This window comes from Curcuma longa, chromosome 1, assembly GCF_044706935.1.
Source record: "Curcuma longa cultivar G26 ecotype Majalengka, Jawa Barat chromosome 1, ITB_CL_G26_1.1, whole genome shotgun sequence".
Classification (NCBI taxonomy): domain Eukaryota; kingdom Viridiplantae; phylum Streptophyta; class Magnoliopsida; order Zingiberales; family Zingiberaceae; genus Curcuma; species Curcuma longa.
Genome location: NC_133861.1, coordinates 6,630,544 through 6,652,640, shown reverse-complemented (window position 1 = coordinate 6,652,640; position 22,097 = coordinate 6,630,544). Strand labels below are relative to the sequence as shown.

At 36.8% G+C, this 22,097-nt stretch overlaps 3 protein-coding genes across 4 annotated transcripts in view; 2 read left to right on the top strand and 1 right to left on the bottom strand.

Moving 5' to 3' along the window:
• Nucleotides 1-1,742, top strand: part of LOC141845330 (uncharacterized) — a 41,230-nt gene extending 39,488 nt beyond the window's left edge. Inside the window, exons 22-23 of one of the 2 annotated variants that reach the window (XM_074733402.1) lie at nucleotides 1,043-1,286; nucleotides 1,389-1,396. In XM_074733402.1, the coding sequence (XP_074589503.1) occupies nucleotides 1,043-1,286; nucleotides 1,389-1,396 (252 nt within the window). Of the gene's footprint in view, nucleotides 1-1,042 lie in introns of both variants that reach the window. The other variant, XM_074733405.1, reaches the window with a different exon arrangement.
• Nucleotides 1,743-9,481: 7,739 nt separating this feature from the next.
• On the top strand, nucleotides 9,482-10,382 carry LOC141831976 (protein LIGHT-DEPENDENT SHORT HYPOCOTYLS 5-like). The gene has a single exon (XM_074719431.1). It carries the CDS (start codon nucleotides 9,702-9,704, stop codon nucleotides 10,326-10,328), a length of 627 nt encoding a protein of 208 aa, XP_074575532.1. The 5' UTR covers nucleotides 9,482-9,701; the 3' UTR covers nucleotides 10,329-10,382.
• A 4,636-nt stretch (nucleotides 10,383-15,018) lies between these two features.
• Nucleotides 15,019-15,973, bottom strand: LOC141823272 (transcription factor MYB35). Its single transcript, XM_074710540.1, has 3 exons — nucleotides 15,841-15,973; nucleotides 15,636-15,765; nucleotides 15,019-15,565 (listed from the first exon to the last, which is right to left on the bottom strand). The coding sequence occupies exons 1-3, from the start codon at nucleotides 15,971-15,973 to the stop codon at nucleotides 15,019-15,021; spliced, it is 810 nt and encodes a 269-aa protein (XP_074566641.1).
• Nucleotides 15,974-22,097: the final 6,124 nt, after the last annotated feature.

The window sequence follows — 22,097 nt, the reverse complement described above, 5'->3', positions numbered from 1 at the left end:
TGTAGCTTACAAAGTACCCTTAAGAAGTCACTCAAGTTTGACCTCAAGTGCAGCAAAGAGGATCGTTTAGCTTGTCCAATATAGCGCCATTGGTATTTTAGTACTGAGCCAATATATTACAAGAATCAAACAACCTACATTCCAAACAAACTCATGTTTTCATGAATGCACTAAACACATTGAGGTCAATTCACCTCATCCATGAAGCAGTTGTCTAAAAATAGACATTTTTAGTAAAACTCTTATTGTTACTCCATTTATGTTTCTGTATAGCAAGTTTGGTAAAATAGATATGTATTCTCCAAGTCAAGAAGGAGTTAGATAAAAACAGAAAACCTCATCTGAGACGTGCCAGTCTGATGGCTAAACCTTAGAATTTAGTTATGCCTATAGATTATAAATATGAAAGATTGCAAGTTGTATTTGTATTTGATAATAAAATACTTTACGTTCTAACTAGCAATGTTTTTTCCCTTAATTTCTTTTCAATTTTATTTTCCCTTTTGGTTTGCCTCTAATACCCAAACTGCCTACCATGTGTGGCACCCATGTGGAAGCCACATGAAGGTTGACACAGTTTGACCATGATCCAAACAGAAATATGCTACATATTTTTTAGTTATCCTAATTTCTTTTTGTTTTCTTTTCCTCCACACACTACTGATCTCCATATCACTGCCATGTGCTGGTCACATGGCTCGACCATTAGATGGTCAGGGTCTAGCAAAACCTTGCATGGCAAGTAAATTGAGAAGAATCTCAAAAGTCTAGGAGAAAAAGAATGATATTTTTTAGTCTAGGCTATTTTCCAGGAGTGGGTAGAATCTGGAGGGGTAAGTGAAACCTGTCAACTTTACGAAGATGATAAAAGGCTATGATTAATGTACCTTTTTTTTTTGTAGATTCTTGTCAACAAAGAAGTCAATAGTTATCGGCATAACTATGAAATTCATCTTTACAGTTCCTAGCAAGTTCTTTTGCAAGAGAATCGTTTTTGAGTGATTCTCTAATTTTTGGATTTTTTTTTTTTTACTTGTTTTAGGAGTTCAAAGCCCAGCAGCAGATAATGATGCATGAAAGAGCTGCTGTAGCAAGTTTGTTTCCTCCCCCCACTGCCAATCAATCATGGAGAAAAGTATTGAGCATGGGGAATCTTCTAAATGGGCACGAACCTATCTTAAGAGAAATAATTTTCTCCATTAATGATCGCATACAAGACGGTCAGTATGCTAGTGGTGCTCCTACATCAAGCATGGAAGAAATCCAGACGCATCGCATGTACATGTGTGGGACATCCAATGATCTCTGGGTTGCACTATCAGTGACATCGTGGGATTAGTTTGTCATCTGAAAAGGCTGTCGCATTCGATGCATTTACTGTTCTCCAGTCTGCTGACCCTCAGGTGTCCATGGACCAATAATTGCTAGAGCCGATGAGCCTGGAGCATCTGATAGTAGTATGATCTGTCTCTACTGTCTTCCCCTTGGACCACCATTTTTCACTAAAATTTTCTGGTCATTTTGCTCGACAAGTTGGAGATTTTAAAAGAATTACAAGAACATGATTATATCAAAGCTCAAATCGGAGACAAGTGAGTTTCGTGTCTCTCAACTACTAACAGTGTTCTGCTCAAGTGCCATTATACGTCTAACATCTTCATCCCATGGCACTAATCAAGGTGACTCTCGGTGCAGATATTACTTTGATATTACAGTGATTGCTTTTTAATGAACATCTTAGTAATATTTATCTCCTCATATATGATCGTGAGGTCGACTGTGTGGGACCGCTAGAGTGACGGATTTCACCTTTTGCTGAAATAAACATCTTAGTAATAAACTTCTATTTTTATGTTATTTTTAGAAACCATGAACTTTTGATAAATTCATATCCATTTTCACCCCATTCCTTTGATACACAAGGCATTTGACGTGCAGCTTTATATCGCGACCCCGCGAATCATAAGTTACCCGAGGAAGCAAAACACATTGGCTATATTTGGCCGGCTTAGTTGTCGGTGTGGTGAAAGTTGTAGGCCACATTTCATGTGCAACACACTTTGTAATATTATCCAGCTGAACATACAGTGGAACATGCTTTTAGTGCCTGGTGCTGTTGGATCATTCTCTGATTATTATTTATGGATCGACATGATTTACAAATTTGACAAGTTGCTGTTTAGCCGGGCCCATTTTTTCATCCAAGTTTCAAATCATTTCTGCAACTTGATCTATTCAGACACTTTTTTTTTGCCTTTTCCTAGCAAAGTATTCTAAAAGAAACAGTACTTGTGAATCTGAACAAGTTTGAGCCTGCCGACATTCTGGTCAATCCAAAACTTCTCTTGAGCAAGGGCCAAGTGAAGGAGGTTGATCTTGCAAACGAGGCTGCCGTGGATTAGCTTCGTCAAAGCTGGTTAGAGTTCTTGTCGGTGAGCAATATGTTGTGGATGCCAACAAGAATGATCCGAGTCTTGAAACACATGAGACAAACAGTCGAACACGACAGTAACAGTAGTTAGAGCCGCGAATGGTTGAAGATAAGAGTAGCATTAGTTAGGGCCGCAAAGGAGTCAAGAGGAAAGAAATTGACATTTATAGATCTTGAGTGTCTATCTAAGGAGAGTTATAAGTTGAACTTAACAAAGGTGGAAGTAGGAGAAGAATAAAGAAACTAATGTTGTAATTTAACAAGATAATTATGATGAGTAGGAGAGGACTGCACATCGATCCAATTTATAAGGTGATAATAGGACAATAAATAAAAAATATAGATAAATCAAACTCGCATATGTAATTAGTTTCTAATATCTTTTTAAATAAGATTACAATTTTCAAATTATTATAGTTTGCAAAGTTTAAATATACATAAGCACCTATAAATACTACTAAATCATTACAGACTTGAGAATAAAGTCTTTCAAAAAACTGATAAAGGATAATTTATTGGTTATTGCCTCGATCCTTTAGACTAATCAATGGCTACTCTGACTAAACAACTTAACTCAATTACCTCAATCAGTCTATATAGGTTGCCCAAGTCGGTTGATGCATTTAGCCTAGAGGATGTCGTGCCCAACTCACTTAGCCTATTTGGCCTAATCCATCAAATTGACTCATCAATTTATCTAATTCAATCCGTTCTACCCAACTAGCTAGCATATTTGTCATCTAGCTCGATTGATGGTCAATTGCTTGTAGGATGGCCAAATTCATATTCTGAATATGCATGCATTTATTTTGGGTAGTTAAATAGAGTAAGAATGGATTAGACAAAATAGTTATTTTTGAAATAAAAGAATGAATAGTGATTTCTAATAATGCATGTGGAATTGTCATTTTGTAGGAATAATTGATAGTTTAAATTTATCTTTAGTATCAAATATATACAAACATATTTATTCTACAAGAGAGAGAGAGAGAGAGAGAGAGAGAGAGATTAGAAGCATAAGGCAGGAGATGGAACATACTAATTAATGATTCAAAGAGAGGGGCACAAAATAATGGAGGATCAATCATCATGAATAGTTTAGGGTTTTCACTTTAGGGTTGTCTCTCTCATCTAAATTCAGTTCAGTTCACCTAAAGTGATTGTGACATTTGAAAGGCTTCAAAGAAGTGGGGCATAACCTTATGAACTGGTTAGATCATAAACCAACTAATTAAATTCAAGAGGGTCAGTAGGCCCTAGCTAGGCTATATTCATTTATTAGTGATCAAGCACCTCCCACCGACCGATCGAGTCATATGTATTTTCGGAATCGGTTTTATATATCTTCATCTCATGAACCCTCAACCCCTGAATTTTGCGCTGAACCTTGGCAATGAGTCGAGCCTGATATGTGATCATCATGAGCAATGATACTGCTACTTATTGTAGCTCTCAAAGATTTTGGTGGTGGTCAATCAAATGGCAGACAGTAGGAATTAGTCACTTTGGTAGCCAACTTTGGTTGTCACTGAATGATTGAAGGAATCGATAGCGGTAGGGTCGGCTTCCTCATCTCGAACTATGGTGAAATGTTCGGCGAAGATGGTTGATTTGCAGTTGGGCAAAGCAAAGTCCACCCGCAAGATTTGAAGGAAACTTGCTCTAACTTTGTGCCAACATTGGATTCTTGTGCATGCCTTCTCTTTTTACATGCTTCCTTCATGGTGAAAGAACTGAGCTAGTGAAACATCGACTTACACTACTTTGTAAAATTCTTGTGAATAGTAGTAATGATCAAGATGTAAGAGCTAGCTTTTTTTATATAAAGAAATGAAAAGGAAAATAAATAAATAAATTTGAAAATTTTCAAGATTCTAATTGCTTTATTTTACTTTTGTCTCGACAAAGTTAAGATTTTGCACATATCTTTTGTTTAAAGTAGTGTGTGAGTGGAAATATGACGCAATGAAAATTATGTTTTTAGGGGGGGTCAAAAGTCAATTTGTCCTATACGTGTCTCAACTCCAAGGTTTAATTGTGATCTTGGAAAATAAATAAATAATTAAATAAATTTTTAAAAATATGAAAGTTAAAATGCATAATTAATTAAGAATTCATGTTGTTTAGCTTGATAAAACAATCTAGCTAGTTGATCATTTCAGCAAAAGGTGAAATTCATTATACAATTGATTTTATGATCATCTATATGAAGAGGTCAATCGGAAAGCTGCAGTCGTTAGGCACTACGATCATCTATGAGATCGTAGTAACCAACTCAACCATGCTCCAGGGGCACTAGCTAGTCGATCATTTCAGCAAAAAGTGGAATCCGTCAGAAGGACATTACTTCGGCTTCATCGAGATTCGATCCTTGTCCATTACAACAAATTTGTCTCATAATAATCAATTCAATCATGTCCCGGGTATCTAGCTAGTCGATCATGATTATATACAAAGTGTTACAACAAGGACAGATATATAATTAAGAGTATTTTAATATAATTTCTAAGGATGGAATTGTAAATTTTATAACTCAGATTGATATAATGTAAATCAAATGAAATATTTGCGTAATTCAAATTTTATCTTAATTTCTCGATCAAAGAATTGTTCAATTTTGATTAAAATTATTATATCAGATAATTTTATTACTCAAATGGTGAAAATTAAATAGAGAGATCGATGTGCGTGTTCTAGCTAGGAAGACTTGGAAACTACATAATTAACTCCTCCAAGGTAAATATGTAACAGTTTTATCAAAATTATTAGATAATTAAATCTATCGGTTTAAATTGGAAAAGAAAAACGTTGTATAAATTCAGAGGATCCAAAAAATATAAATGAGTGTTTGTTTGTGAATTTAGATTAATTTAAAAGTTCGTATATATAGCAATTTTGATCGATATATCGATTTTTTTTTAAAAAAAATACCAATTGAAATGATCAAGCTTATAAATGCCCTTCATTAATTAATTACTTTATAGCTACCGGTGTGATACACATTTTTATTGGTGCTTCCTTGCATTTGCTATGTGCTTACTAGCATCTCTAGCTCATTTGCAAATGATATATATGCAACCCATTTGTCGAGCCATCAATTTGAATTAGGTCCGATGATTGATTCGTCCTAACAAATAATTTAAGTGGATTGAGTTAAAATTTTATTAATCCATTTTAAAGTAGGTTAAGGTGGATCGACTCGTCTAGGCTCGTGGTCTGCGTGGATTGGCTCATAGCGGACTTGAGTTAACCCGCAGATTGAGAAAATTTATTTTTTAAAAAAAAATTAAAATAAAAATAAAAAATTGAATGGACTAGTGACCTTAACTCATCTAAATTACAATCCAAATTTAAAATTTTTAACTTGATCCATTTAAATGGTAATCCAAACTTAATAATTTTAATATTTTTTTATTTTTTATTGTTTGAGAGACCTCATGGGTTGACCTATCTAATCCGGAACCCACCTTCGATTGACTTGGGTTGGAGATTTTTCAACCGATTAAGTTGATGGGTTAACCTAGCTACCCCACTCCACTATATGAAGGATTTCTGATGGGTTGGCTCACCTCATTATGGGTGAACCTGTTTGACAGCTCTACCCATTTGACACCTCTAGTTCGATCGACTTGTCTATGGTGACCAATGGTGAGCACACTCGAGGGATGTGGTTAGATATGATTTTTAGTTAGACTTTATCTATGTTTTTTTGGTTATCGAATTGATAATTAAGCAGCTGGTTGCACTAGACAAATTTAAAGATAATTACTCTTCATTTAATGATCTTTGTTGTTTATTCATGACGAGGATTAATTAAGTTGTTGTGGTCTTTACTTTGGTGGTTGATCCGTTGGCATCCATGTTGAGGTGTTTTGAGTTTGATCGATGTTGGCTCCAGAATATAGTTGAGTTGATTACAACGGAGCAGAATTACTAAAGTGGACAAAGATTGAATCTTGACGAAGTTGAGGCAATGCCCTCCTCCGTCGTGGCTAACTGCAACTTCCTGATTTACCTCCTCACAGATGATTGTGAATTCGACCATGTGATGCCGTTGGGATGGCAAGTGCATGCTAGTTGACCGATTTTGATCGAGTGTGATTTACCTCTCTACAAATCACTATGAGTCTAACTGTATAGATAGGTGTCCAGGGTTCACGTATGACTTTTTGCCACATTAGTGTCGATGATGTTGATGTTGCCATAAATCTGTGTTAATTAATTTAACCATCATTATAGCCTGATTCATCAACTTTTATATTCAAAAAAGTTATTGTCATTATCGTCAGGTTGATTAATTAGTAGCTAGGACGAGAACAACTAAATAATAAGAAATTAATTAGGTTAATCCTTTGGCAAGCACTTTTTAATCATACCGCTCTACATTCTAATCAATCTAAAGCATGCACTTATCTAATTATTCATTTGTTAATTATATTCCTAGGATGCAATCAAATCCTCTTGAAAAACTAACTTTATTACAAGTGTCCTCGACATCATCTTTAAGCTCGAGTATTTTACCTTCTTTATTTTTTATTAAGATTCTTCCATTTTATATAGATAATTTTATTTAAAAATTTCATACTAATAAAGATATCTTTTATTTTATAAATTTATAATTTTCTTCATATATTTTTAATATAAAACTTTGATTATAATCCAGCAAACTGATATGGATGCTTAACTCGTCTAATTCTTCGATGTAGTCGTAAAATTTATGTAACTAAAGTTGCATATGAATTAATACTTTAAACGATTTATATACGATCGAGCACACTAATCATGAGAAAAATAAATGGACCAATGATTCTTACACTTACCAATGATGATATGAGTGGAGTAACCCTAGTGCAAATAAAATAATTATAGATTATTATTAAAATTGATGTCGCACTAAATAAATAAATTTTAAAAGAGTATATTGTCATTCATCGTTCAGAATTTTTAATCGTACGGGCACACACTTCAAGGGACGCAATTATTTCAATTTTTTTAAAAAATATTTGTTTACTTATTGATAGGGACACTACTCCCACCTTAGCATTGGCATGGGCACCCAAAAAAAATTAAATTAAAATTTAAAAATAACCTACCACTTGAATTGGTAAAAAAAAATTATAAGAACATCCATATTTTTTATTATCATAAAAAAAACGCTCATTTAAAAAAAATAAAAAATCATTTCATATCTCAAAAATACTCTTATTTAATATTACTATAGCAATTTTTCCTAAAATTATTCCAACATATTTAAAATTACTAAGTAATTATTATTAAAATTACTCAAATATTAACTAAAACTTCTTCGAGTTAGTTAGAGCTAGCAATTTCTATTAAAACTAGTAATATTTTAATTCTAATTAATAATGTTTTAAATATATATGTATATAAGATATAAGATGTGCTACTTCTAAAGTGAGTCTTTAATTTAATATGCATTCTCTCTGTCAATGAGATTTTCTAAATTATCTACAATACAGGATAAATATTAAATATGTAAAATAATTTTATTGCCATGAATATTATTGCATCCTATTATTGAAGGGAGTAAAGTTTGAAGTTAAAGGTTTGAATGAACTTTTAAAAGCTTTTGTGGAGTCAAAAATAATTAGTCACTTGATAAGAAATTAATGACTATTAGCTATTAAAACATGCATGGATAAAGCAAATTAAATTAAATAGTAAGCTTAAATATTAACTGAAGTTATGCTATGAAGAATTTTTTTATAAAAAATAGATAAATAATTAATTTGTGCTTAAGTGCTTTATACGTTACATGCAACTTTATATATAAATATTGTCTAATGGTATAGGTTAAGATTAATTACATTATAGCCCACGTGGCCACCCATGTGGCAAGTCTAGCCACGTGAGCAGCCTACGTGTTGGGGCTACGTGGGCCCACGCGAACTGTGCAATGACCACAGGAGGTTGTTGTACGACGCATTTGAACTGTTGGTGCACAGTGACAAGACCACAGTTGACACGGTCGATCTTTGACTTCAGAGGGACCCGTTGACAAAAACCCAAGTCAATGTGGCCTTTTTGTCATACAATATAATGATTGGGATAGATCTAATGGAGTACCCTAACTTTTATTTTAACCTTGAGATGATTTAATTTACTCAAAGTTTGTTCGAAGATATCATAAAATTAGGGTTCTTTGAATGATTCTTTTGATGATGACTAGAGCAAAGACCTAGATTATCGAAAAGAATGTCTAAATGTGAAAAAGAATATTAGATTATACGATACTTAGAGACATAAACTAGCCTAATTAAAGCTAGTGACCTTCCAAAGTAACCTTCTAATTTTTTGTTATTTATCAAAGAAGGAATCGAAGTAGCTATATATCGATCGATGGGTAAGATAAAGATACGTAGAGTTCACCTTTTTACGGGTGTTCATGTGTCCTAGACGACATACGAAAGATAAAGATACGCCGAGTTTACCTCCTTTTTACGGGTGTTCATGCATCTTAGACATATGAGTGTGCATCTATCCAATAAAGTCGAGCTCGAAGATCTTGTTGCGTAGCTCTAAGTTTTGAAACTTTTCGAAAAAAACATATCGTTTTATATAATTAAGTAATACCATCAATTTCATATCGTCTCCCTTTTTGGCACCGCGTGTAACAGATTATGTTGTATTCTGCTTTACTTAAGCTGGTGATTAGGCTGGACGGGCACTAAACGTTTGTCTTATTTCCTCGTTTATACTTAATTAGAAGGCCATTCCAGGTGGCTTACCTATTTAATTTTCTAAATCACATTGATTAATGAAGACATTAATTAGCTTGTAGGTTCGATTTAATTATAATGATTCTAATTTTAATTATAAATAATTATTCATAATGTTGTACGTGTAATTTAAATTAAGTATGGTTCGTCGAACTTGAACCGCGGCGTATTAATTCGGTTCGAACCGGAGTCGGATTTCGGTTCTATTTTCCGAATGATTCCAAATTTCCAATCGAAATTGGACGCGCACCCAAGATTTAAACCCAGAGGAGCAGAGACGTCGGTCTCACTAACCTCACGTCCCAACACGGCGTGGGGCCACCCGCCTTGATTACGATCTCTGCGGCTTACCCTTTCGACGTCCTCGGCGACCCACTTTTTCTACCTACCTCCGCTCCGCTCCGCTCGCTCAGCCCCTTTCAGTGAATGGATCGCGCAGGAACAGAGATCGAGCGACGCTACGAGGTCTGTTAATTGGCAGCGGTGAGGAGGTGGTGATCCGAATTGCCTCCTCGAGGTAGGGATCGCGCATGGAGTCCGGAGAAGGCGGCGCTTCCTCCTCTGCGGCGGCCGGCGACCAGGATCCTGTGCCTCCGCCGCAACCGCCACCGCCACCGCAGCAACAGCAGCTGAGTCGGTACGAGTCGCAAAAGCGGCGGGACTGGAACACGTTCCTGCAGTACCTGAGGAACCACAAGCCGCCGCTGACGCTGGCGCGGTGCAGCGGCGCGCACGTGATCGAGTTCCTCAAGTACCTGGACCAGTTCGGGAAGACGAAGGTGCACGAGGCGGGGTGCGCCTTCTTCGGCCAGCCCAACCCGCCGGCCTCCTGCGCCTGCCCCCTCCGCCAGGCCTGGGGCTCCCTCGACGCCCTCATCGGCCGCCTCCGCGCCGCCTACGAGGAGAACGGCGGCCGCCAGGAGTCCAACCCCTTCGCCGCCCGCGCCGTCCGCATCTACCTCCGCGAGGTCCGCGAGAGCCAGGCCAAGGCGCGCGGCATCCCCTACGAGAAGAAAAAGCGCAAGCGCGCCACCGCCGCCGCCACTGCTACTGCACCCACCGCAGGCGAGTCCTCTTCCGCCCCGCCCCCGCCAGCCTCCTCCTCCTCTCCGGCACCGGATCCGCCCTGCGGCGGTTCGTCGTCGCCGGTCTCATAACACCATCGACAATATCATTCCTCTCCTAGCTAAATTTATCCTCTTTTCCATTCATCTTATATTTATTTATGCTCCAAAAAATTCTGCCATTATTACAAACTAACGATCGAGCTAAACAATCACTGCATGATCCATCTCGCGTATCTGTAGACATCGGAACTCGGTCTCTCCTCCTGGCTCCTCTCTCAACTCCGAGGAGAACAAAAGAAAAAAAAAAGGAGATCTAAATTTGGTGGTGCAGCTGCAAGAACTGACATGAGATTCCCGTCTCCTCACTGTTCATAGTACGACTGCTTTAATTTCCTTGTTTACGTGCATTGTCACAGACTGCTGTCCTGATTCGCCCCATCTGCTATCTTTTCTTCTTATGTTCATCCTTTTTCTTTTACAGACAGTAATGCTCTAATGGCAGACATTTTAAGTGGCAACGAGAGATCATATATCCTCGCACACGTATATATATTTATCTTTATATTTATATTTATATATATAATCACATATATATTACTGGTCCCCCGTTCTAGACGTAGAAGAATCTAAAGCTTATTTTGCCCGCACGAGCGGCCACTGCAAGTGCAACTCGAGTCTCTCTCCTCTTCATGATCTTCTACTGTTTCACCCAGTAGAAAGGGATAGATCGATCGCCCCCAAATCTACAAGATTTGGGGCCAGAAAGATTATTGATCTCTTACTGCATGTGTCCTATATATGCCACCAGATTAAGCTGAGCTAGCACAGTGTGTTACTTGGTGTGCAGTTTGAGCAGTTAATGCTGGTTTATCTCCATCTGAATTAAGTGTGCATGGATCAGTATTACTGTGCATGCGTACGTCTGTTTCTATATATATAAATATATGTGACTAGTGTGTAGGATGAGTTTTTTTATTAATGGGAAAGGGGGAAGAAGAGCATTGTTTGGTGATCAACTACAGAAGTAATCTGTGTGTTTTGTTTATTTTAATTTTTTTAAGGTTGATTGATGAGAATCTGAGTTTTATTTGTATTTTAAATGAACCATGAGTTTAATGGCATTTACATGTTCTTAGGATGAGCTAGGTTGATCTCAAATATGGTTTTCTTTTTGTATTTTGACATATATATTTAGCAGATGATCTTCTTGTCGTCTGTGAAATATAAAAATAAAGGTATGGATAGGTTATTAGAATGATGTTGATTTTAAAGTATGATCTTATTTTTGTTAGTTTAACTTGTTTAGATCAATCTTATAAAGTTCATAACTTTAAATATATATATCCTTTGAGAAGTTTATCATGTTATATTACAATCTTTATTTATAAACTAACATGTCATAGATCAATAGAATGTGTGATCATTTAAACATACCAAATAAAAATGTTTGTAAGTAGTCATTTTGTTCATCTTAAAATATGTATGTAAAATGATAATTAATAGTAGAGATATATAATCTAATACTTTTATGGTGATGTGGGATGTGTTTCATTCACCAAAACTATATTTACATTGTTATAAATAGTTAGTGAAAATAATATGATCTGAACTCTCTATAGATGTGCCAAATGAGTTGGGTTGACCTAACATGAAATGGATCACGCAACATGTTATCAAGAACTTTGAAAAATCTAAGTTAAATAAATTAAATAAGTTATTTGAGAATTAATATTTTAAAACAGAGATAAAATTGAAATAAATAATATTTAGAGTTGTCTTCTCTTTCTTACATCCTTTGGAGTGTAAGAAAATCTTCCTTTTCATTTTCATGGATAAGGAAGGTTAAAACTTACTCTTCCCTCTTCTTCCCTCACTCCTTTCCAAACAAGGTTCAAAGTTCCCTTCCCTTTATTTACCCTTCCTTCCCCTCTTCCCTCACCTCCTCCCAAACAAAGTGTAATGGGTAAAGTTAGTTTGAGTTAGCACACAATATACCTCTTGACAAGCCAATTTGGGCCTGGATCATGTAGGATCGGAAAGTGTGATAGAGGAGAAGGGTGAATATCGTGCGTTTTTTCTTTGTTTCTTTTCTATTAAAGTTAGTATGCACAGCAAAATATAAAAAAACTAAAAGAAAGACAAAAATAAGAAGATTTATTTGGTTCACAATCTCCCAAGGTTGCTACATCCAAAGTTATGTCTCGAGCGCAAGCACTATTGCTTTTTCCTTTTCGAAAACCTTCCAAAGGTGGAGAAACCTTTTACAGATGTATAAAACAATCACAAAAAAGGTAAAGATAAGAACACTTATAGTAAGTATAAACAAGACTTTGTCGATCAAATTAAAAGCTTTGAATGTCATGCACTTCTCCTAATGCTTCCCCTATCGCAGAGCTTTGAATCCTTTTTCGAGCACAAGACAGAGAGTAGTATTGATTGAATTGAATAATTGAGTTGTTGAGCCTCTACAGTCGAGCTCTCTTTTATAAGCTTTTATCGATCGAGCTCTAGCTTTTATCAATCGACTAATTACCATATCGGTTGACTGATCCAAATTCGATCCCGCCAAATCAGCATTTGATTTTTGCCTTTTTCAGTCGACTGATCTACTCAATTGGTCAATTGAACCACAATGTCATTCAAGTTCACAATCGAATCAGATTGAATTCCCATGCAATCTGCCTTATTGGTCAACTGAACCTCAGGATTGATCAATTGATCCTTTGGTTTCCTTCCTCAGCTAGATCGCATCGCGTCCTATCTGCTAATCAAATTTGGTAACAACTGATTGATCTACAATATTAGCCAACCAATTATGGAATTTCCTTCAAGAGCAAATCCAATCTTGCTCGACCTTATCCATAGTAATCAATCGATTGAACTTCCCTATTCGGTCGTGGTGGACTGAAAACTCTATTTCTTGCAAAATAAAGTTAGCGCAATAGATATAAATAGTAATGCAAAATAATGCAAAATAGTGTTAATAACATTGTAATTCTATTGACCAAAATATGTTGGCCTGTTGACTTGTAGTTGATTAAAAATCTTGTTTTGGTCGCTCGAACCTATTGGTCACATTTGTTTATAGTTCACTCCTTCAAAACTTCTCACTATCTAAGATTTACTCCTGTAAGATTTTTTCTTTTGTCAAGCATCCAATCACTATTAATTTGCTTAGACTTTTTTTCCTTGCCAGACATCCGATCATCCCTGACCTGCTTGAATCTTTTTCTTTTGTCAGACATCCGATCAACCTTGATCTATTTAAACTTTTTCCTTGTCAAAACATCCAGTCAACCTTGACATACTTAGACTTTCTCCTTCATCAGACATTCGATCAACTTTTATTTGCTTGGATTTCTTTCTTGTCAAATATTCGATTAACTTGACATGCTTAGACTTTCCTCTTTATCAGATATTCGATCAAACTTGACTTGATTGGACTTTTATCTTGCTAGTCATCTGCTCAACCTTGACCTGATTATATTTTTTCCTTTATTAGTTATTTGGTCAACCTTGACCTGACTAGACTTTTTCTTTGTTGGTCATTTGGTTAACCTTGACTCGGACTAGACTTCTCACTTGACTCTAACTAGACTTCTCATTTGACTCAATCAATCTTGACTACTCCATTAAATATATTGTCAAATAAATATCAAAATCCTAGAGGTCGATTATACCAACATAACACATATGATGTGTCGACACCACATGATGTCGCTTATTATATTTATATAAGAGGTTTCGATATTGTATTTAATGGATCAGATACTTGTGTATATTCTTCTCTATAATGTTTAAAGAAAAAAGTTGCTAGAAATCTTGGAAGACTAAAGGTTGAAAGCGCACAATCAAGGGGAGATGTACATAATACTCTTACCTCAAGTTTATCCTCGAAGTCAAATCGAGAGGCATCTCTAATTATGAGAAAGATTGAACTAGATCTTCATATAAGCAAGCAAATAATAATATTGTATGGATTTCACAAATTGAATCAAGACGTAATTTTAATTTGAATTTGATAGCATCTTATGACAATCTACCACTTGAAGTACCAACTCAACTATGCATATATTATCGATACAAGGAGAACATTGCTCAATTAGAATATTATCCAATTACTAATGTTGGTTAGGTTTATATGAACAAACTAAATGAGAGGGCATAATTAGTGGTTTGAAATAGATAGATTAGTAGCTTAAGTTTTTAGCTAAATTGAAAGTTTAGACTATGAGGCTTCTCAAGTATATTCTTAGTTTTTATGATCTTAGACTTTTTTATTAAATGCATATAATATTAAAATCAAAATTTTGAATGATTTTATCAACTAGTGTTAACTATTGATCAAGCAAGAATATGAATATACAAATAATATTCATATTTTAATAAATGATAATAATCACAAAAATAAATTAAATTTATATAAGAATTATATTAATAAATTTCAGAATCATATCATCCCAAGTCCCCTGCTTTTAATTTACATCTCCTGCCATGGAAATGCGGCGGCGCGGCTCAGGAGGACGGCGCGCTTCCTCCTCACCTCGTCATGCATAAGGCAGCAACGAGTCACGCCACTGGAGGCCATTGCCTTGCTCGATGCACCTCGCCATGGCTCTTCTCCTGTATCAATCTTTTCCTGCAGCTCCAACAAAACGAAACAGCAATTGCGTGTGTGCTATGACAAGAAGATCATGACTGCGAAGGCAATTAATTAAACTCGGAACGGAGAGAGTACTGCTTAAGCTAAGATTATTCTTTAACTTCATGTAACATTGATTTAGGAAAGATCGCTGTGATCGCCAAGGAACTGGTAGAACTTGGACACCAACTCCCTCTCCTGTTCCAAAATGGCGTCGACAAATGGACTGGAAGATGATGAGTCACCACCACAAGGCACTCCCATGGCGTCACACATGAACCCGGCGGAGGGATCCAGTCCATGGTCTACTACTGCGGCATTGTTGTCGCTTCCAGTAGCGAACGTATCGCCGTCGGAAGACAGCAGGCTCTCCATGAGGAAGTCAGTCCATTTGAACTCCGAGGCAGCTTTCTCCGTCGAGGAGCAAGAGGCTTCGCCGTGGGCTCGTCCAAGTTGCGGCTGCGGGAAGATCGGAGAGAAGGTGCTCGCGGGGACGGAGCTGAGGTTACCGCAGTGGACGTCGGCGTTCTGGAGGCCGCGGATGGTCTCCATGACGTGGGAGACGGGGCGGTGGGTGATGGGGTCGATGCCGCTCTGGTACAGCTTCTTGCTCAGCTTCGTGTTCCAGTAGTTCTTGACGTCGTTGTCCGTCCGGCCGGGGAGCTTCTTCGCTATCACCGACCATCTGCAGAGCATTAATTATATTCCAGATAAGAGAACCTCAGAATGAAATTCGATCGCAAACGAAGCGAGACCTGCTGCCTATCGTAGCATGGAGCGCTATGATCTTCTCGTCTTCTTCAGGCGTGAAGCCGTCGTGCTTCAGATTAGGCCTCAGATAATTAGTCCATCTCAGTCTACAGCTCTTCCCACATCTCTTCAATCCTGTCAGTCAGCCATGAATCGTCAGTCGTTCTCTGCAGCTTCCTCGAGAGAAACACGACGAACAAAAATTAGAACCTGCTTTCTTAGGAACAGAGGTCCAATTGCCACTTCCATGGGTTGCGGTGTACGCCAGCAGCTTTGCATCTTCCTCCGGCGTCCAAAGGCCTCTCTTCACCGTCGACTTATCGCAGCAAGGAGGCCTCCCCATCGATACTCTCTCCTGCTGTCACACACGTTGTTAACTGATCAATATATAAAATCCTGCATTAACTAAGAGAGGAACAATCGATCATTGCAAGATCTCGATTACTGTTAACTGTGATGTAATGTTGCAGTTAGCCGGAGAGTACTGGCCGGAAGCTCTGCTGCAGTTTTATAAGAAGATCAGGGAGGCGAGCAAAGTGTGGGACTGTTCTCTCTCCTCTCACTTAACAGATTTTGGTGATATGCATGTTTGATTAACTCTTTTAATTTGATTTAGCAGAAATATATGTAAATGATGCTGAATTATATATCATGAAGTTTATTATTGATTAATTATACCTTAATTTGGCGTGTTATATGTATATATATCCATGTCATGCATGGGTTTCTTTTACACGAGCTTCTCGTGAAACTTTCACAACTAAAATGCCTTCGGCATATATAGTGAACTGGACCTGGTGACTGATAGCAATTAATTAATAATATTGGAGAAAGTACAACGAAATTGTAACTCGGATTTTAAATATTCCTAGCTAGAAATTTAATTATATAACAAAAAATAACCCCACGAACAGAGAATGGTTATATTCATGCTTATAATTAAAATACAGGAACTCAATGTCCATAATTCCTTATTGTTGTATTTAAAGCCCCTTCCCTATTCTCTAAATATTACACAACGTCACTTTGCCGAGGTTGCAACTTGCAAGGGGATTATATTACTGGCCGGGAAGGGACAAATTTAAGTTAAGAGAAAAAAAATAAAAAAAGTTAATAGAATTAATACATTTATACAAATAAAAATGATATTTATTAAAAATGGTATGATTTTTTTTAATTTTAAATGTAATAATTTTCAATAAGCGAGATTATAAAGTACTTGTAAAAAATATATATGTGTGGCAAAAAAAAAACAATAATATGAAAGTTGTAATAATCATATATTCTAACCTATCTACGAATGTTGATCTAAGACGATGAAGTGCGTGCCATCTGGCAAAATGCCTCCCTCCTTTATCAACGATTGGATTGCGATGGATTGGATTGCGATGGACGGAAAGCCCACACAGCAAGCCATTCATTCGAGTAATTGACTGCAGGTCACATCCTCCTCCCTCTAGTAATTATTCACTGCAGGCCATAACCTCTTTCCTCCTAGCTAGCTCCCTAGCTCGTTTATCCTCGAGTAATATAACTCACTGAACGCATCACAGTGAGTTGCTGGAGACGAGCTGATGAAGATGCTAACAAATTCTAATCAATGCAGGCTTGTACTCCTTTATTTATTCATGAAGTTCTTTGATTCCATACGATCAGTATGGATTTTATTTTAGGCTTATCCTGCACCCAACAAATCTTCCTAATTGTGGTTGATAAATTTTCTAAGATGTCACATTTTATAGTTTACAGAAAGACTATAGATGTTGTGTGGATTGCTAATCGTCTCTACCTCAAGGACATTGTGTGCTTACATAACATTCCTCGATTCATAACTTCAGATCGTGATATTAAATTCATCAATCATTTTTAGAAGAGCTTATAGGGAAAACTGAAGACACAGTTGAACTTTAACAATACCTACCACTCCTAGACAGATGATCAGACTGAGATGGTAAATCGGAGTTTCAGCAATCTTCTAAAGTGTTTGATAGGAAGTAAGCCGAAGCAGTGAGATTTGACATTACCTCAGGCAAAATTTGCCTATAACAGATCAAGACACATGATAATAAGTTTGAGTCCTTTTGAGATTGTCTATGGACGGAACCCATCTAGAGTGTCAGATTTAGCCCATGTCTCCCATATAAGACAATTTAGTTCTAAAACAGACAGAGTATCTTCTTTGGAATATTCATGAGCAAGTGAAACTGACTATTCGTGAGAATAATACCAAGTACAAGACTCGAGTTGACAATCATTGTCGTCAAGTACTTTTTAATATTGGTGATTTTGTTTAGGTTGTATTGACTCGTGATAGTTTCCTTGCTGTCGAGTACAATAACTTAAAGATCAAAAGTTTGGACTGTGTGAGATATTGTAGAAGATCAATAATAATGCATATATAGATTGCGCTTTTCGAATCACTTGGAGATTTTTGATATTTTAATGTGAAGCACTTGAGTTTTTGTTCTGTAGATGCGGATAATATAGTTATAAATTCAACGACAATTTTTTTAACTCGGGACAACTGATGTAGGTTGATGGAGGAAGAGCCAAGTTTCAACGAGTCATAACTTTTAACTTGAATATCAGAACAAGGTACAGTTGACTAATCAAAACTCTTTTAGAAATCTCTATTTGATATCGGGTGGAATCTGTACCGATCCATTTTCGGACCTGTTAGATATTGTTTAGCATTTTTTCAAAGGCTACGAATATTTTTTACTATTTATAATAATTTTTATTTTTAGGATTTGAAAATATTTTTGACTTTTACATGTTAAAATTTTATTTATAATATTTTTAGATGATTTTTAATTATTAAATAAAATTTTTTTCACATAAATCTAGAGGCGCGGCTTCTTTCTCATTCTCCTGCTTATCTATTCTATAATTCCCTCGAGTCGCTATTATTCAAAGATTGCATTAATTAGTAGCATTGACGTCCACTGACGTTGTCAATGTTGAGTTGTACTGGACTAAATTTAATAATTTTTAATTTAATATATTAAATTAAAATTAAAAAAATTAAAATAATCTAATTCAATCCAATTTAATCTTTCAATGAAAACCCGTTCAAGGTTTGACGAAGGTCCTCCGGGACATAGCTGAGTTGATTACAACAGATAGAACAGATTTGTAGAAGAGGGTAAGAGTTCGAATTTCAATGAAATCGAACAATACCCTTCTCCGTCATGATCAATTATAATTTCTTAATTTATCTCCTCATAAATAATCCCAGAGTTGACCGCCGCTGAGGGGCGGATTTCATCTCCTCTAAAAGAAGGCCGGTTGAAGATTAGTCCTCCTAATTTACTGATGCAACAACACAATTACCAACCTCGATTCGGATATAGCGACACCATCGAATCACGATTGATATCAAGAAAAACAAAAGATCTGATACAGCTCAAGCACCGCTGAACTCTATATTTTCTCTAGAAGAACTCTCAACTTTCAAAAAGAGATATCTCACTCATAGAATAATACTCTGCTTTCGATCCAACCATTACATATCCTTAAATACATGTTTTCTTTTGCTAATGCATTTAAGTACCATTAAACACGTACATGCAACTAGGGAGAGGAAACAAAAGGTTGCATTTTATTATTTGGCATAGGCGAAGAGTCATCCTTCTTTCTTGGTGCTGAGTTAATTGCAAGACTCTTGATCTTCATTCCAGGTAAGCATGGTGATGAAATAGGGGCGTTCAAATAATGGAATATCTTCAATAAGATCTTGACATTTGCATCTGTCCAAATGAACTGATCTCCCTTCAAGGTCTCTGCCAGAGGGGTTGCCAACGAAACTAAAATTATGAATAAATCGCCGATAGAATGACGCAAGACCATGGAAACTCCGTACGTCATGGGCTGAACAAGGAGAAGGCCATGATTGAATCGCCTCGACCTTACTCTCATCAACACGGATACCATCGGCAGAAACAACATAGCCAAGGAAGACAACCTGTGGTGACAAAAAATTGCACTTCTTCAAGTTTCCGAAAAGTTTCTCTTGTCGCAATGTTGTAAATAATTCTCGAAGGTGTTGAATATGCTCGTCTTCATTCTTGTTGTAAATAAGAATATCGTCGAAGTATACAATGATAAATTTGTCGAGAAAAGGCCTCAAAATCTGATTCATAAGACGCAAGAAGGTGCTTGGGGCATTAGTCAACCCGAAGGGCATAACAAGCCACTCATACAACCCGCCTCTAGTTTTAAAAGCGGTCTTCCACTCGTCCCCTTCTTTCATACGTATTTGGTGATACTCGCTGCGAAGATCAACCTTGGAAAATACTTTAGCTCCATAGAGTTCATCAAACATATCATCAAGACGAGGAATCGAAAAACGATATGTCACAGTAATTTTATTAATAGCACGGCTGTCCACGCACATCCGCCAGGAACCATCTTTCTTCGGCATGAGCATAGTAGGAACCGAACAAGGACTTAGACTTTCTCGAACGTATCCCTTTGCTATTAAGTCGTCCACTTGTTGTTGAAGTTCCTTAGCCTCCTTTGGGTTGCACCTATAAGCTGCTTTGTTTGGCAAGGATGCTCCGGGTATAAGATCAATTTGATGTTGTACATCTCGCAAGGGCGGCAATTGATGTGCGTAGGATTTTTATTTTCTCAAAATTTTGAGTAATCTTGAGTATCAATTTTCCATGTAACAAGCCAATCTTGAGTGGGACAGTTATATATGCCTCTAACCATGGGGCATAACTATCCTATTTTACAGTCTAAAATTAAAAGCTTAACTAAATTACCATCCTATTTTACAGTCCTATGATTTACATGAACTAATTTAGGGTTGTAAGCATCAATAATACCATGGGGCAGCTATGCCTTTAACCATGCAACCCTAATGTGACAGTTAGAGCTAGCCCTAATTAACCATGCCTTTAACCATACAACCAAACCAATGTGACAGTTAGAGCTAGCCCTAATTAAAATTTTTCATGCAACCCTAATGTGACAGTTAGAGCTAGCCCTAATTAACCATGCCTTTAACCATACAACCAAACCAATGTGACAGTTAGAGCTAGCCCTAATTAAAATTTTCCATGCAACCCTAATTAAAATTTTACCTTGACAAAGGAGGACCGTAGGAGAGGTTCTACGAGCTGGAGCCGGAGGAGAAGTTCGACGCGCGTGGGAGCCGAGGAGATGTTCGGTGCGGTAGAAGTTCGGAGCTGAAGGAGAAGTTCGGTGTGCGTGGGAGGCGGAGACGAAGCCGGAGGAGTAGTTCCGTCGGGGAGGAGAAGTTGACGGATCGGAGAGGTTGCCGGGGGAGAGATCGCCGGAGGAGATGTTGCCGGGGAAGAGATCGCCGGATTGCCGGGGAGGAGAGGACGTGAGAGTCGGAGACGGAGGAGAAAAATCGAGCTCGAGCTCGCGCAGGCGCAGGCGGAGAAAAAAAGGGTCGGGTCGGGTTAAAATGTTCGATAATAGCGACGAAAATTTATTTCCGTCGCTAATTAGCGACGGATATTTACTATCTGTCGCTAATTAGCGATGTATTATTTATTCCGTCGCTAATTAGCGACGGATATTTATTATCCGTCGCTATTCTAAGGTTCCGGCATTTTAACGCGCGACGAATTTGCAACGAATTAATTTTTCGTCGTTAAACAGCGACGGATATTATTATCCGTCGCTATTTAACGACGGGAAATTATAAAATCCATCGTAAAATAGCGACGGAAAACTGGTTTCATCGCGAATCTGTCACTGTATTACGGTTCCGTCGTGGTAACGACACATTAGCGACGGAAATTATAATTCCGTCGCTAAAAATAGCGATGGAATAATATTTCGTCGCTAATTCCGTCGGTAAATCCATCTTTTTTTGTAGTGATTGAACCGTGTAAGATATTAGGGTTTAGGGTTTATAGATTGTGCCTTCCGAATCACTTGAAGACTTTTGATGTCTTTCATGTGAAGCACTTGAGTCCTTGTTCTGTGGATGCACATATGATATAGTTATAAACTCGAGGATGAGTTTTTTTCAACTCGAAGCAAGTGATGTAGGTTGACATAGGAGGAGTCAAGTTTCAACAAGTCATAATTTTTGACTCGAGTATCAAAATAAGGTGTAATCGGTTGCTAATTGAAGCTCGTTTAGAGATCTCTATTTGATATATATGGGATGGAACTCATATTAACTCACTTTCTGATCCGTCAGACATCATTTAGTGTCTTTTCGGAGGTTTCAATATTTTTTTTACTATTTATAGTAATTTTTATTTTTAGGATTTGAAAGTATTTTGATTTTTACATGTTAGAATTTTATTTAGGCTCTATTTATATGCCTATTTAATTATTTTTGAATGATTTTTAATTATTAAATAAATTTTGTTTCGACAAAAACTCAAAGATGACAATGGTTTTTTTTTTATTTCTGATTTTCATGCTTATTTTATATACATATATATTTTTAATTTTTCATTTCTAGAATATTATTA

Bases quoted from the DNA above. Each gene is read 5' to 3' on its own strand.
- LOC141831976 (XM_074719431.1), top strand. From the start codon at position 9,702: ATGGAGTCCGGAGAAGGCGGCGCTTCCTCCTCTGCGGCGGCCGGCGAC.
- LOC141823272 (XM_074710540.1), bottom strand. From the start codon at position 15,973: ATGGGGAGGCCTCCTTGCTGCGATAAGTCGACGGTGAAGAGAGGCCTT. The intron at 15,766-15,840 runs GTTCTAATTTTT...GCTGACTGACAG, and splicing joins CTCTGTTCCTAAGAAAGCAG to GATTGAAGAGATGTGGGAAG. The intron at 15,566-15,635 runs GTCTCGCTTCGT...AATGCTCTGCAG, and splicing joins CATGCTACGATAGGCAGCAG to ATGGTCGGTGATAGCGAAGA.